This window comes from Heptranchias perlo, chromosome 32 (genome assembly GCF_035084215.1).
Source record: "Heptranchias perlo isolate sHepPer1 chromosome 32, sHepPer1.hap1, whole genome shotgun sequence".
In the NCBI taxonomy this organism is placed as follows: Eukaryota; Metazoa; Chordata; class Chondrichthyes; order Hexanchiformes; family Hexanchidae; genus Heptranchias; species Heptranchias perlo.
In genome coordinates this window covers 20,830,585-20,846,895 of record NC_090356.1, presented here as the reverse complement: position 1 = coordinate 20,846,895, position 16,311 = coordinate 20,830,585, and the positions used below count along the sequence as shown (strand labels likewise).

At 41.4% G+C, this 16,311-nt stretch overlaps 1 protein-coding gene across 4 annotated transcripts in view; it reads left to right on the top strand.

The window, feature by feature from the left end:
• The window catches only part of vps13d (vacuolar protein sorting 13 homolog D), a 229,771-nt gene that overhangs the window by 157,532 nt on the left and 55,928 nt on the right, over positions 1-16,311 (top strand). For all 4 annotated transcript variants that reach the window (XM_067970599.1, XM_067970598.1, XM_067970597.1 and 1 more), the window contains 3 exons: positions 3,120-3,268; positions 6,716-6,850; positions 9,607-9,774. In XM_067970599.1, the coding sequence (XP_067826700.1) occupies positions 3,120-3,268; positions 6,716-6,850; positions 9,607-9,774 (452 nt within the window). The remainder of the gene's footprint in view (positions 1-3,119; positions 3,269-6,715; positions 6,851-9,606; positions 9,775-16,311) is intronic.

The following is a 16,311-nucleotide window of genomic DNA, read 5'->3' as shown; positions in this document are numbered from 1 at the left end:
AAGAGATCTAGGCCTATCCTCGCACTTGAGCAGTGATGCATGAGATTTTCATCATGGGGTATCTTAAGGGCAGAAAAAAAATTATAGGCTTACATATTGTTTAATTTAACCTGTTTTATACCATGCAGAAAGATTCACTGTGGTGTTTGTCGATGCTGTCTCAAAAAATGGAGAGACAATTCAGCCCTTTCTGCTGTGCACTGCAACAAATTGTTTTCTTCAAATTTTATTTGCATTTTGATTTTTCTAGTTAAAGTAAATGGTGTTAATAAAGTGTACACAATATGCTGTGCCACAAATCTCTCAGAAGATCATTCCCCCCCCTCAAGCATCAGTGTTGATATTTTGTTTCCCCATATCAGCTATCCTTTTTTCCCCTTCTGAGATTGCCAATTAATGTTAATTTAGGGTCGCTTTTAAGCTGAGGTTGTCGCAGTGCACTCAGAGTTGCACTGAGACAACCCCGGTTTATTTTGCTTGGGGCGTACTGCAGAGATTTTCATTCAGTCAGTCTGGCTGGATTCGAACCCTTATACCATGGGTGAAAGGATCGTACTCTTAAGTCAAAGTATCACCCAGTTCCTTTGCAAATATATTTATTGATTGTTTAGTAATGTTTCAAAATCAACAACAAATTTATTGCATCAGGAAACTTTAATTAACTCAAGTTGAAAGTGCACATGGAGAGCTCTTAATTGTCCTGCTAACCCTTTACTTCTTCTGGCTTCGGGGTGCTTAGAGTTTGTGATTTTAATTATTTGTACAATCCAGTTTTACCAGATATTTGAGAACACTGATTGCAGTGCACATCTCTAACAATAGCTCATTACACCAATTTAACATAAATCCACTGTCATTCCACGAGGTGGAATTCTTGCCTCTTGCACATCCCCGATTTTAATCGCTCCACCATTGCCAGCTGTGCCTTCAGTTGCCTAGGCCCTTAGCTCTGGAATTCCCTCCCTAAACCTCTCCGCCTCTCTACCTCTCTCCTCCTTTAAGACACACCTTAAAACCTACCTCTTTTGGTCATCTATTCTAATATCTCCTTATGTGGCTCGGTGTCAAATTTTGTGAAGCGCCTTGGGACGTTTTACTACATTAATGGCGCTATATAAATGCAAGTTGTTGTTGTTTAATTTACATTTCATTTATATTGAAATGTATGTTGGCATAAAATAACTTATTTACAGCCTGCCCTGATACCTAAGGGCCAGTGGGCTGAGTGGTAAGAGGTTTCCAGAGGTACCACCCATTGAGCACTTCTATGACAAAAGGGGAATCACAGCCTCTTCCTCACTTCACTGATGGCCACAGGGGTACACTTCCAGCAGGATCTCTGAGTGGTGATCAGGAGTTCATTTTTCTCCCCCTTTCCTTTTCCCCTTTTTGAGTTCAGGGAGGCTGAGGATAGTTGTAATGCCCCTGACTGAGGTCAACTAACTCAACACACGATGGAAGGTGAACCTAGGGTCTTCTGAGTCTGTGTGGCTTTGCTTACTGAGCCATTAGCAGAGCTGGTCAAGGACTTTTCTTAAATTAGAATAACTTTTGTTAGAAAACTATGAAACAGATTTATATATATTCACATTTCTACTGTTATCACCCTCCAGTCTGTGATATCTCGTAAGTGTGCATTTTCTTATCAATCAGAAACTCCAGTGGATGGGTTTGTATGATTTATAGTGGAGGTGGCCAAAGCAGGGCCATTTCCAACCCTTGAATTCTGGCAATCCAGACCACAAGCTTGAGTCTATTTATGCTTACAACCTGCTCGTTGGTTTGTCCTTTTCGTATCTCTTGGACCGTGAATTTTCTAAGGGGCTGTTTTTAGTGCTGTTGCCTCATTGGTGGATAAATCTTAAATTGGAACACCAAAATCTGTTCGTATCAGCAGCCTAAGATATATACAAACTAAGGGAATATGGATTTAAACTTTATATGTGAGCCACAGAGCTCTGTGGTATACGCCTGTGTGGCCCATGAAGGCAAAAACCTTGGGCACTCCTGTCCGATGGAATAGTGAATATTTGGAGTGAGTTACAGGCTGGAATCTAATTGAGGGGTTCAAATAAGTTCTGTAGCTTCTTTCTGAATCTTAAAGTTAATTTGCTGCCTTGAAATCACTCTAGGATATGTTAATCATTATAATCCATGCTGTAAAATTTATAGGGTGGTTTCATTCAATTTTAATTCCAGCAGTGCCACTTATTATGGACCCTGACTGCCAGCATACTTCACTTCGTTGATGTTCGCCCGGAAGGATTAAGGCTTTTTACGTTGCCACTGACAGATTGAAAAATAATTTATTATTTAATTAGTTACAAATTCCATGGTCAATTTATATGACTGTGTGCCTGGTGGGGAAAATCTTTACACTGTTACTGGACTAGGAAATCATCTAAATGTAGACCCAGAGAGGAACTTAAACAAGAGCCGATGCAGTTTGAAGTTCTGTTTTAAACTGATAACTCCATCTGTGTATAATTGCATGTTTTCCTATGTTATACCATGTCGTCTGATCCTTGAGACCGTCGCGATTTGATTTGGAGAGTTTGGATTCCCTCGTGCAGGCCAGACGATAAGTCTTCCCCGCCCTCCTCTTGTTTGACCCATCAAATTGCAATCGTGTAACATGACTGCACAAGTGCATGAGCTCTTGAAAAAGATCAAGGGAATCTGCTGCAGTACAGTAGTGGTGAATTCTACAGAACAACCTTTCTAAAAAGCAAACTTTTAGATTTGATCACTTTGATCCTCTAAGGTAAAGATACCATTAGTAAATTGCTAAGTGCACGAGGTTTGTGTTTAGTTGAAATCTCTATCAGCGTTATTTAATGATTGCTTGATATCAATTTAAAATGCTTGTTGTCATAGTAGCATGGTGCTGAAAACTTTTATTACATTATCATTGAACTGCGTGGCTTAAATCTGAGTACAGCATATGGTTGACAACCATATTTAACCTTGGCTGTCCTTCAAACATCTCCTATGCACTCATAAACTACCTGTTAATTGCATTCATTATGCAGGAGCAGTTCATTCCCACAGATATGAAGGTCTGACAGGGTCTATTACTTTAAGTAGCCTGTCACTCTGTCCCCTTCCTTCCCTCACAGATGTGGAAAAGCCAGATGAAAATGCCCCTGAGCAGAACAGTGAGCAAGGCGGGACAGCAAAGCGTTACTATTTTGAAAACCTCAAACTCAACATGCCACAAATCAAGATGAGTGTGTTTACTTCCAGCAAGTTGCCTGTCGAGCTCAAGGTGAGTTTCTTCAGACCACACTGTATGCATCTTAAAGAACACGAAACAAAGTTTTTTTTTAAAAAAAATTGCCAATATCAGCCAGATCAGGGATAGTCAACATGGCTTTGTCAAGGGAAGATCATGTCTGACTAATTTGATTGAATTTTTTGAGGGGGTGACTAGGCGTGTGGATGAGGGTAACGCAGTGGATGTGGTATACATGGATTTCAGTAAGGCCTTCGATAAAGTCCCCCACAGGAGACTGGTCAAGAAGGTACGAGCCCATGGAATCCAGGGTGCCTTGGCACTTTGGATACAAAACTGGCTTAGTGGCAGAAGGCAGAGGGTGATGGTCGAAGGTTGTTTTCGTAACTGGAAGCCTGTGGCCAGTGGGGTACCACAGGGATCGGTGCTGGGTCCCTTGCTGTTTGTGGTCTACATTAATGACTTGGATATGAATGTAAAAGGTATGATCAGTAAGTTCGCTGGTGATACAAAAATTGGTAGGGTGGTAAATAGCGAGGAGGATAGCCTCAGTCTGCAGGACGATATAGATGGGTTGGTCAGATGGGCGGAACAGTGGCAAATGGAATTTAACCCGGAAAAGTGCGAGGTGATGCACTTTGGAGGGACTAACAAGGCAAGGGAATACGCAATGAATGGGAAGACCCTAGGCAAGACAGAGGGTCAGAGGGATCTTGGTGTGCAAGTTCACAGATCCCTGAAGGCGGCGGAACAGGTAGATAAGGCATATGGGATACTTGCCTTTATTAGCCGAGGCATAGAATATAAGAGCAAGGAGGTTATGATGGAGCTGTATAAAACACTGGTTAGGCCACAGCTGGAGTACTGTGTGCAGTTCTGGTCGCCACACTACAGGAAGGATGTGATCGCTTTGGAGAGGGTGCAGAGGAGATTCACCAGGATGTTACCAGGGCTGGAGCGCTTCAGCTATGAAGAGAGACTGGGAAGATTGGGTTTGTTTTCCTTGGAGCAGAGGAGGCTGAGGGGGGACATGATTGAGGTGTACAAAATTATGAGGGGCACAGATAGGATGGATACTAAGGAGCTTTTTCCCTTCGTTGAGGGTTCTATAACAAGGGGACATAGATTCAAGGTAAAAGGCCGGAGGTTTAGAGGGGATTTGAGAAAGAACTTTTTCACCCAGAGGGTGGTTGGAGTCTGGAACTCACTGTCTGAAAGGGTTGTGGAGGCAGGAACCCTCACAACATTCAAGAAGCATTTGGATGAGCACTTGAAATGCCATAGCATACAAGGCTACGGACCAAATGCTGGAATATGGGATTAGAGTAGACAGGGCTTGATGGCCGGCGCGGACACGATGGGCCGAAGGGCCTCTATCCGTGCTGTATAACTCTATGACTCTATCTATGACTGCCAGAGAGCACCACAATCCTGGCCACTGCAGTGGGTCCAATAAGTTTATTATTTGTGCTAAACAACAAATGAAGGAACACATTGTAAGCAAGGGATGTCAGAAGTACAGCCCACTAATACACACGAACTGTGAACCCCAGTGACTTGCCCTCCTGTTGTATCTTTTGAAACAGAGCAGCAGCTTCAAATAGTAATGCTAAATTCAAGCAGTTAGCTTGCAGCTTAGTTTGGTGGCGGAGTGTTTTTTAATTTGCTTTTAATTACACAAAATTAATTTTTAATTTAAGCCTGTAACATGGCTTGGATGGCATGCAGTCATGTGTATTCCTGGAATTGGATGCTTTGTATTATAATTCTTTGCAGTTGCCTGTGTGGGGCTCCGTAACTCCAGGAATTTCTCAAAAAATTTTGTGTATGATAGAGCTTACATAAAATACCAAAATACGATAAATTTATAGTATTACTTCCTTAGCCCCTTTCTCGCCCTCCCCCCTGGCCCCTTTCTCTGCAGTACAGGCTGAGGAGCTACATTGCCACAACTGGTGGGGGGGGCAATTATAATTACAGCGTGACAAGTTTATATAGGTAATTTCCATTATAAATATGATCATAGGAATTTACAGTGGGAAAAACTGACCACAAAAAGGATTGAAAAATTAAGATCAGAAACTAAGCTTTTGTCAGTTGGAAGCCTGTGCAGGTGTAACCTTTTAATATTATAAACCGATTTTGACATCAATGGAATTAGTGAAAAGTAAAAGGAAATGAAAAGACTTGCACTTTAATCACACCTTATTCAGTTCTCGAAATGTTTCAGACTGCTTCACATACAATGGATTATTTTCAGGTATTATTGTAATGTAGGCAAATACAGCACTGTTTCCATTATGCAAATAGTAATGCGATGAATGACCAATGTATTTGGTGGTGTTGGTTAAGGGTAACAATGTTGATCAGGATAGTGGGAGAAATCCCTGCTCTTCATATAGGGCCATGCATTCTTTATTACCCATCTAAAGAAAGAACGTCCCAAAGTGGTTTACAGCCAATGAAGTACATTTAAAGTTTAGTCACTGTTGTAAAGTAGGAAACATGGCAGCCAATTGACGCACAGCAAGGTCCCACTAACTGCAATGTGATAGTGACCAGATAATCTGTTTTAGTGATATTATTGAGGGATAAATATTGTCCAGGACACCGGGGAAAACTCCCCTGCTGCTCTTCGACTAATGCCATGGGATCTTTTGCATCCACCTGAGAGGGCAGACGGGGCCTCGGTTTAATATCTCATCCGAAAGACAGCACCTCCAACAATGTAGCCCTCCCGTACTACTACACTGGAGTGTCAGCCTAGATTTTGTGCTCAAGTCTCTGCGGTGGGACTTGAACCCACAACCTTTTGACTCAAAAGCGAGAGTGCTACCAACTGAGCCACAGCTGACACTACCGGTATAAGCAGACAAGGCCTTGGTGTAATATTTCATACAAAAGACAACGCCTCTGATCGTGCAGGAATGTCAGTCTAGAATATGTCTTCTGGTCCTGGATAGGGCTTGAAACCCAATCTTCTGACTAAAAGGTGAGAGTGCTACTAACTGAGCCAAGCTGACAGTAAAATTTTAGATAGATATGAGAAAAAGATTCAGTGAAATATTTGGAATAATCTTCCAAGCAATACAAAAGAAATAAAAACACAGGGTTATTCAAATATGCTAGGATAGAAGAGTTAGGGCTGAAGAGGAATGAGCTCTTACAGACGAGTGAGCTTTTCTTGTCCCTGACATTTTTTAGGTTCTTACCACCACATTCAAACTTTTGACCTTTGCAACTGACAAGATCAAACTATATGAATCATCCTAATCTTGCGACATGTTCGACTCCCAGCTGGCTGTCAATACCAGTTGTCACTAAGTAGAGTAAAAATGACAGGTTGGTTTCTTACAGCAGCCTGAAGCAGTGCTCTGCCTCTAACATGACATTCCTAGTGACCGTCCACTGTGAACTCCCGGGATTAGTGATCTTTTGCTGCTATCCTGCAAGTATCAATTTGGTGCTTTTTTGTTACAGGCTTTGAAGGGCATGCTGGGAATCCGGTTGATCCGGTTTGAGGATGCAGTTATTCACATGGATCCGTACACCAGAGTGCATCCGTATGAGACACAGGAATTTATCATTAATGACATTCTCAAACACTTTAAGGAGGTGAGGGTTAGAGTGGGCAGTTGAGCTGGTCAGATCTCATAAGTTTGGTCAAAAATATCCAGAATCATATTTTCCAGTGTGTGTATGTGTCCCAAATGGGAAGTGATGATTCCCTCTCAGAATAAACTTTTTCAATCAAAGCAGTGATGCATGGGCATGAAAACACGACTCAAAATTGTTAGTCAGAGCCTTCTAGTCTGTGCAGCCCATAGAACAATATCGAAAGTGTTTTACTTTCTTATGCCAATATTTACTTCTGTGCCCACCGCCGCCCCCCCCCCTCCCCCAAGCAAAATCTGAAGGACGAACGACAGGTTTGGCAAAATACTGTATAACACTTCAGTACCAGATGAGGTTTTGTTGGGCATTGAAATGCGGGTTAAAACTATTAGAGGATACTCTAATCAAATCTCAACAGTATTTGTGATAAAGTATGCCACTTGTCACAGTTCACTGGTTCTCCCCACATCTAACCTCCTGGTCACACTCAAGACCATTGTGTTGCATCTTTGACAAGTGAGCAGGATAACCCAGGGATCATTTATTAGTTTTCTTGGGTTTATTTTGCACAATATTGGATTCCCATTGTTTAGATTTTCAAACTATTTTTCTCCCTCTGCTTTTCTTCCTTCCTGTCTTGGAGGTGCAGAGTTAAATTGTTTTGACCACAAAGAGAACCTCATAGGGGAGCCTTCTGGCACATCACCTACTTGGCCATTCTTCATGTGTGAGCCTATACTATGTTGGCAAGCTCTTCAATCTCTTTGGGAGCATCCAGGCTGAGCCCAGTGTTGCCCTCATCCAACCATCACTTGTGTGTACTTTCCAACTGGAGTGGGAGCCTTGGCTGGTTCTTTTCCGCCCCCCCCCCCACCACCAAGGTCAGTATCTAGCCAAAGAAGGCTGACCAATCGTCGCACCCCAGCTGAGATCAGCTAACAACACAGAACATGGATTGAACCTTGGACATTTCTGGTCTGCATGGCTAAGTACTAGACTGGGTGGTGTATTTACTAACTGATCTATTAGAGAAACACAGATTTTCCAACTTGTGAAGTTTGTAGATGACACGCTCAACCTGCCTGAATCATCGTTAGTTGGTGGCATGTCGGGCTCCCAACTGACTGTCAATAATAATTGGCAATAAATTATTGCAACAGCCTCTGAAGCATTGCTCTGCCTGTTATTGTGCATAACACATCATTAACCCATGTGCATTTTTTTATTGTGATTCTAACCACTCCTTAACTGTGATACTTGCCTATTCTGTTTATGATATGAGTGTTGTCTGATCTCAGTTCTCCAGATCAGTGACTTATCTGATGACTCAGTGGATAAAGGCACTGCATGGTATATTGAATCATACAAACTGTAAACATCTTAAAAATGAGACAGGTCCCAGGTTCAATTCTGTGTCTGTGATAATTTAGCTCGTCTCAGCCAGGACAGTGTTGGGGTGCTACATTTACCATGAGCTCAGGATACTGTGGATTGTTCTCCATTGAACCACTTACTGTAAAGTGCAGTGATTTCCTGGTATACCCGAATAGCCTGCTGATAATCAGTCTGTGGGTTCATGCACATAGAATGGCTACTTGGGTAAGGTATGGAGGCCTGGTTATGCTAATGGAACTATACCCTAGCATGAGTCAGTGCTTTCAAGGATTGAGGAGATCATATGTGGAGAATGGAACTTCAAGATTATTATTAAAGTGAAAGGGGGTGATTTTAAACCCCAAGAACGGGCGGGTGGGAGTTGAAAATAGTTGTTTTTTGGGTCGCAACCGCAACCCGGCTTTATTTCCAGGTTTAATGTCAGCACGTAAAAGGACAGGCTTCCCACTGAGAATGCAAAGTCCGAAAATTTTGCAGTTGCGACCCAAAAAAACAACTATTTTCAACTCCCGCCCATTCTAGGGGTTTAATATCACCCACAAAGTGTCAAAAAAGAATCTAGTACCAAAAGCACCTGCATCTTTTACCTTGATTTTCCCCATTTGGCCTCTAATCTGAATTGTTTTCCAAGTCCAAGCTCTGCACGAGCAACCATTGTGACAGTGATCTGAGGAGTCATTCTTAATCTCTGCATGCAGTCCAATGTCACGTCTCATGGGAGCATGTCAGCAACCACTGGAAACATCTAGGCTTGTCTCCACTATGAGTGAAATTGGTTTCTATTGCATTACAGAAAAGGCTTGGAAAGGCCTGTGCCTTCTAATTCTGCTGACACTAAAGCACTTCTTTCAATTGAATGGGTATGGTAGTGTAGTGGTTTTGTTGCTAGACTGGTAATTCAGAGGCCTGGATTAATAATCCAGAGAAGGAGAGTTCAAATCCCACCATAGACTGAGTCTATTTTCCCTGGCGAGTAGGAGGTTTAGGGGACTAGCTTAGTGGTATAAACTAGGCGACATGGACATGTTGGGCCGAAGGGCCTGTTTCCATGTTGTAAACTTCTATGATTCTATGGCAGTTTGAGAATTTAGTAAATGTGATCACAAAGCCGTTGGATTGTAACACAAACCCGACTGGTTCACAAATGACCTTTAGGAAAGGCAACCTGCCATCCTTACCCAATCTGGCCTCTGTGACTCACCCTGTCCCACTCCAATGTGGTTGATTCTTAACTGCCCTATGAAGTAGCCTAGCAAGCCACTCAGTTGTACAACCATCTACTCAAGAAACGTCCACACTCCGATAATGAATATTAAAAAAAAAAGTTGGTTTTAGACAGTAAAATGTGTTTTTGTTATCAGGAGTTGATGAGTCAGGCGACTCGAATCCTGGGCTCGGTGGATTTTTTGGGTAATCCCATGGGGCTTCTGAACGATGTATCGGAGGGCGTCTCAGGGCTGATCAAATATGGGAACGTTGGAGGCCTGATACGAAATGTCACGCATGGTGTCTCCAATTCAGCTGCTAAGGTACGTTACACAAACAAATAAAACAAGCTAACTGGTGTTTTGTTCATGAGGCAGCTGTTAGTGTACAGAGATTTATTTCCATCTACTGGCTGGGAATTTCCTCTTTTAAAATAGTAAACTTTGAGCATATGATCAGTGTTTTTAGTTACATTCTGTTTTGGCCTGTGATAAGTTAAACATTTGGTCTTGAAAATATTAAAGTAGAAGGTTCCATTGGGATTTCAGTAAGATGTAATGGTGCATATGTAAAATTTCATAACCACACTCGATGTTTTATTTTCACCAGGATTTCGATATAGTGTAATGCTGGATGTGAAGTTTTTTTGTACTATATTCACTTGACATTACAACTGGGACTGCACGTCAAAAGTAATTCATTAGCTGAGAAGCGTTTTGGGACATCTTGAGGATGTGAAAGACGCTATGTAAATACGAGTTCTTTGTTTCTGAACAATGAAAATACCCAGCAATATAATCATAGATTTTGCCCTTCCAGTTATAAGTTGTGCATGAAGCAAGAATTTTGAGCTGTACAGCACTAGGGTGACTACAAGTCTTATTGGTAGCAATGGGAGCAATTGGAAGTAATGAATTAAAAGAATCACACTAAGTGCATTGGCATGATACTAAACTGTATTGGCTAAATTGTAATTTTTACCAATTGCATACTAGTACCAATACACGAATAACCCTAGTGATCAACATAGAATAAACTTTGTCAGACCAGACTGCTAACACAGAGGTTTGCTCAGTGGAAACGTGGTTCAAAGAATCAGGTGCAGAGGTGAGTGAGCCCAATTTGTAGTGATTCCAATTTTCTGATAATTAATTTTCATTTACTGTTGTGCTCCTGATCTTGATTACAAACTAGAAACTACAAACAATTTAAAAATAAGAGAAGGTAGCTGTAACAAGGAAATTTTAAAAAGATATAAAATGCTGGAAAAGCTTAGCAGGTCTATCAGCATCTGTAATGAGAAAAGACAGGTTAACGTTTCAGGTGTAAACTCTCCTATTAGAACTGGAAACTGGAAGTCAAACAAGACTCTTTATAGGGCTGAACAAAACAGGGTTGGGGGCATAAATTAGACTCCTGTTGGAAACAGGCACTTAATGGGTTTAGTAGTCTGCAAACAGAACTGTAGCAGTGAGTACTTTAGGTGTTCTCCAAAAAATTGATCTAGGTAAATTAAAAACGCTAATCACTGTCACTTCCTGTCAAACCACTTGCTGACAGGAAGTGAGTGGCTCTTGGCTGAATCTGGAAATCCAAAAGGGTGGGTCTCTCTGGGAAGGACAGTAACCTACAATTAAGAATTATCTTTTAATTTTGTAACTAAAGTACTTCCTCTTATACTTGACTTCTCTATTTCATAATTACTGTAAATGCCAGTATATGAGTCACACCTTAATTTGGGGGGAGTGATGGCCCTTTTTTTTTTATTTATACAGAAGTACCAAGTTTTCTGGCTTCTAAAACCAAAGCCTGACAATGGTGCTTTATGGGCCATTCTCAGTCGCATTTTAGAGTAGTCTTGTTATGTCCTTAGACTGGAACATGAGGTAACCTAACTAGTGAATGCTCACTTATACAGAAAACGGCACAATATTGTCCATCAATTATATGGGTAGGTAATATGCACACAAATTTTACAGTTTAGCACTCCAGGTGTAGAGTTTCATACAGCAGGCGCTGTATCAGGAATCTGGGCACGGAGGTGAGTGCACGTGATTCATGGCCTGCTCGATTTTTGATTTATCAAAATTAATATCCAGACCAGGCTGTTGAGGTTTGGGGCAATGCTTAGTGGGATGAGATTGCGACCAAGAACTGTCCGTGATTTAGCATTCATTGGCAGACCTCTCACAAACATTACTGATGTGAGCTATCAGTGCGGCTGTGTTTTTTTTAAACTGAGATCCCTCGGGTGAAGGGACAACATTTATAGGCAAGACATCACCAAAGGTGAGAAGAGTGGCACACAACATTACCTAAACTGTTGGTAACGTTGCTGAGTGAGAAAAGACACCATTGCTGGAGATGCTCTGGCTCCAGTCATATAGGTAAGAGTGGAACCAAGCAAGCATATTATGTGGATAGACTGGAGAAGCTGGGGTTGTTTTCCTTGGAAAAGAGAAGGTTGAGAGGAGATTTGATAGAGGTATTTAAAATCATGAAGAGTCTAGACAGAATCGATAGAGAGAAACTGTTCCCATTGGTGGAAGGGTCAAGAACCAGAGGACATAGATTTAAGGTGATTGGCAAAAGAACCAAAGGTGACATGAGCTGAACAGAGCACAGGCATGTGCAGGGAGGTAAAGGTGGACGAGGAAGGATAATGTACCTCAGTCACAAAGCATGTAATTTGTGATTGGTTAGGGCCATTTTGGTGCTGTGACAAGCTGAAATCCGATTGGAGGGATTCAAATGTGGAGTTGCGGGAAAGATGGGCATGAATTTGGGAGACGACAACACAATTAAGGACCTTGGAGAGGAAAGGGAGGTTGAAGTTTGGGCAGTTTGCAAGGACAGAGGGATGAATGGTGTCTTTTTAAGGAGTGGGACAGTACCTGAGGAACTATTTACAATGTTAGCTTGCATGGGTGTCAGGAAAGGAAGTTCAGTGCTCAACAGTTTAGTGGGAATGAGGTCAAGGGAGCAGGAGGTGGGTTTCATGGACGAAGTGAGATGAGTTTGGAGAGGGCACAAGAGGAGATGGGAGAGAAACATAGCCTAGATATCAACATAGTGAAGTTGCTTGAAGGAGGTTGAATAGAATAATTCCCAACTTGGCAGGGCTTATACTAAGACCTATTTCATTGTTGAGGGCAGTGAACATAAGCGACGGGACCTAAATCTGCTGAAGTACCAAACAGTAATGGTGCAAACCACGTTGAGACTCTCCCACCGATGCTTCTGATGAATAGCTCAGTGGTGAGCATGAACTGGTTACATACATACAGAAGAAAAGTGTATAAAAATATAAATAAAATATAGACGGCAAAAATAGAAAATGAAAGTGAGCTGTATAGCTGGGGTACAATTCTCACCGTGTATACTGTGACATTAAAAAATGTATACATGTGTCCCATTTTACAAGTTTTTTGTATCCACTTTAAAAGCAAATGTTTTTCTAATCTTATTGATAGCAGAGCATGACTTGGAACCAAAGAGCTTTATGAGTGTTATCTGTGTTTGTAATTTTTTTGTTTTGTTCAGAACAGTTCGGACTAATGTGGCAGTTCTAGTTCATATAAAGTATAATTGCTTTTCCATTTTGTCAGAGCTCCACTAGGTGAACTCTCCCTGTTTAAGTGTAACCCGTCGAGAGCAGTTCAACATATTTATCTTGGCAAGCAGTTGAGGTTGAAAGAAAGTTCACATCAGCTAGCTCTGCACTTGTCCTTTTGCTACACTGTCTATCTTTTTAGGTTTAAACAGTACTTTGATCCTAAATATAGTCACCAGAGAGAAATTATTCCTTCTCAAGACTATGGTCTCAAGACAATATTTTTCTTGTTGCAGTTCACATGAATGTGAATAAACTAGAGGATTGTATAAAGATGCATTTTTGTCCCTTTTTTGTTCACATAGAAGTTATTGAAGTAGCATCCCTGTCTGCCACTATTTAACAATCTGCAATAACTGTGACAACTTCAGTGGATCTCACCTGCCTTGTTACACTACAGGTTATAAATTATGTGGAAATTGAATTAGAAACTTTGATAGGAAGGAGAAGCAACAAGATTTTTACACTTTTCCCGATTCAAGTTTATTCTGAATACAAGCATTGTATCTTTACCTATAATTTCTAAGCTGTATTGGAATAAGTGTCCAGGATTCTGATGTTACGAGACAAATAATTTTGCAAATCAGAGATTAGCTTTCAAGCACTAAAAAGTGATAAGCAAGACTGTATTACTCCATTCGTGTGATGAACAAGCAGCTGCCCAGTTTTATGCAGGGATCTGCAGATGTTCCATTTTAAATGGTTTTAGGTTGCTTCCAAAATAATTTACAGCACCCTGTTTGCACCACAGTGCATGGAAAGGTCACTTGGAAACTTATCTCTTATATGCAAATTATTTGTCCAAAATGCTGTAACCTAGCCAATTCAGTACAGTACGGATAAGAAACTATAAGTGAAGATGCAATGATAGTGTTCAGAATTACCGCAACAAGTGTTTAAACACAATAGTGTAAAACTCTTGTTACTTCTCTTTTATCTGATCCTGCTAACTTTGTCCTGTAAATTTTGTACTTTGTACAATAGTGGAGAAATCAGCTTTCCCAAATCAACTTCCACGCAGTTTATAATTTACTACTGGATATTGGGGCAGGTGAGGTTCCAGCAGTAAAGTCTTCCAGGGTGGGAGGGGTTCTACTGGCTGGAGTGTGTCCGTTTGCACTTCACATTAGTGTTATTCTCGTATTAAAGCTATCCTGTGAGGGCACATTTTTTTATACTGGATTTTTATTGACAGAACTTCATTGTGCTGTTTTTTAATGTGAATTATCACTTGCTGGGAACATTGCATTTTGAAATACATTGATAGTGTTTTGCTATTTGTTAACTAGTGCTAACAGGACTTGACTTAATCATCAGATTTGAACTGAATAGCAAAATTACACAAATGTCTGTATATACCCTTGAAAATTGTTTGTGGTTTTAGTGACATAATATGGGAGGAAGCCAATTTTCTTTTGAGGGAGGGGAGCTAAACCTTGTTGCAAATGACCTGGTAAAGAAATTGATAAAAACTTAACAGTGCAAATGATGGACATCTGATCAAAAGCAGAACATTCTGAAAGGTGCAGCAGGTCAGTCAGCATCTGAAAGAGAAAGGTGTTAACATTTGGGGTGTGATTCATTCTTTATGAAAGGCTGCACCCAAGATATTAATCTTTCAGATGCTTCTTGACCTGCTGTGAATTTTCTGTTCTTAAGACGCACTTCTGCAAAGAAGTGCAGGTTTCATTGGCTGCATTTGATAAGTTGCTTTTATACTGCTGTACTGCCAGTGGCTCTGGATACACTGGTCTCAAGCAGCCAATGGCAACTTCAAAGTAACCTTGGTTTATTCATTAATGACAGCTGCCAGAGAGACCTGATATAAAACTTTTGTGAATCCGGCAAAATTACTCCTGCATCAGCCCCGTGCATTGAGAGCCAGTAGCACTACCACGGCACTTAACCAGATATAAAAGTAGCTAAAGTGAAACAAGCTGAGTTTCCAGGAACCCAAAAAATGTGTGAACGCAGACAGCCAGTCCTGTGCTTTTTGCTCTATGTAAAAGTGAGCACAGCATGCCTTCAGAAACTGGCTCTCCAGTCCAAGTGTAGAAGTGGGAGAGTGGCACACGAGCACTTCTCTCCCCAAGCAGAAGGCAGGAAGAGCACCTTAAGGAGCTTGCTTTTGCCCAGGTTTAAAAGTCTCTTATCAACTAATGTTGTTCCAATCGAAATTGGGGTTATTCAATAGGATAAATTTAATGGGGCTGCATTCCCAGTCATTTGATATGAGTGGTGGCCTCCACATTGGGAGCGCAGCATCACAAAATTCACCCGCTTATATTATTTAGACTCCATCACTAGAATTGTCTTTATAATTTTTAATGGTGAGCAATACCAGCTTGAACTGTAAACTACATAGCAGAATGTTGCTGTGAACTGTATTTTACATGTTTAATTCTACTTCGCTGAGTGTTTATTTAATTTAAAAAGGCACTTCTCATTGATTGACTTAAGTGGGATGTTCTGTTCTCTTTCTTGTAACTGGTGGTGTGCTACTGTCGACTGAAATGGTTGGTTTGTTTGATCTGCTTGTTGTTACCCAGGGACAGAGTATCACATCTATGTAACAAACTGTGGCTGCCCTCTGGATGAACCTGCGAAGGAAGCCAGCACTTGGGGTCATTCCAAGTTCACAGTGTGGACTTTTGACTGTCCTGCGTATGAACCGGTTTGGGGACCCCTACAGGGATCAGTCACTCAGGCCAGTAACACAAACCAATTTCCATTAGGCATCTGCGGGGGCAAATCCACGGGGGTTGCTCGAGGGAGCTACCAACCTAATCAGGCATCTGTGGAGACAGCCCAGAGGGGGACCCACTGGACTACCCAGCTAATCAGACATCCACACAGACAGCCCAGTAGGGGGGTTGCTCCCAGGTTAAATCGCCAGTGTGCTATTGTCAGAATGCATTACTGCCCCAAGTTAACGACAAGAGGGGGAGCTGATTAAGGGCTGGAGCTCAGAGAATGTGACAGCAAGAATAACTGAGTCCTCAGGACCCTGCAAATAGCCACACGTTTGTTCAGTCATGCTCAGGGAAAACAGCAACTGGACCATTTGTTTTCTGTTACGTTACAAAAGAGCCAAAACCTTGCTCAGCCAAATGTCCACTGATGCCTTCTTTATGTTACAGAAGTGCTTCAGCAGACACTGTGAGCTGCCCAATTTATACTGCAAGGCTGATTCCACAGCATCAATCTCATATTGAAATATTAGCTGTCTTCTGCATGTATAGTTATT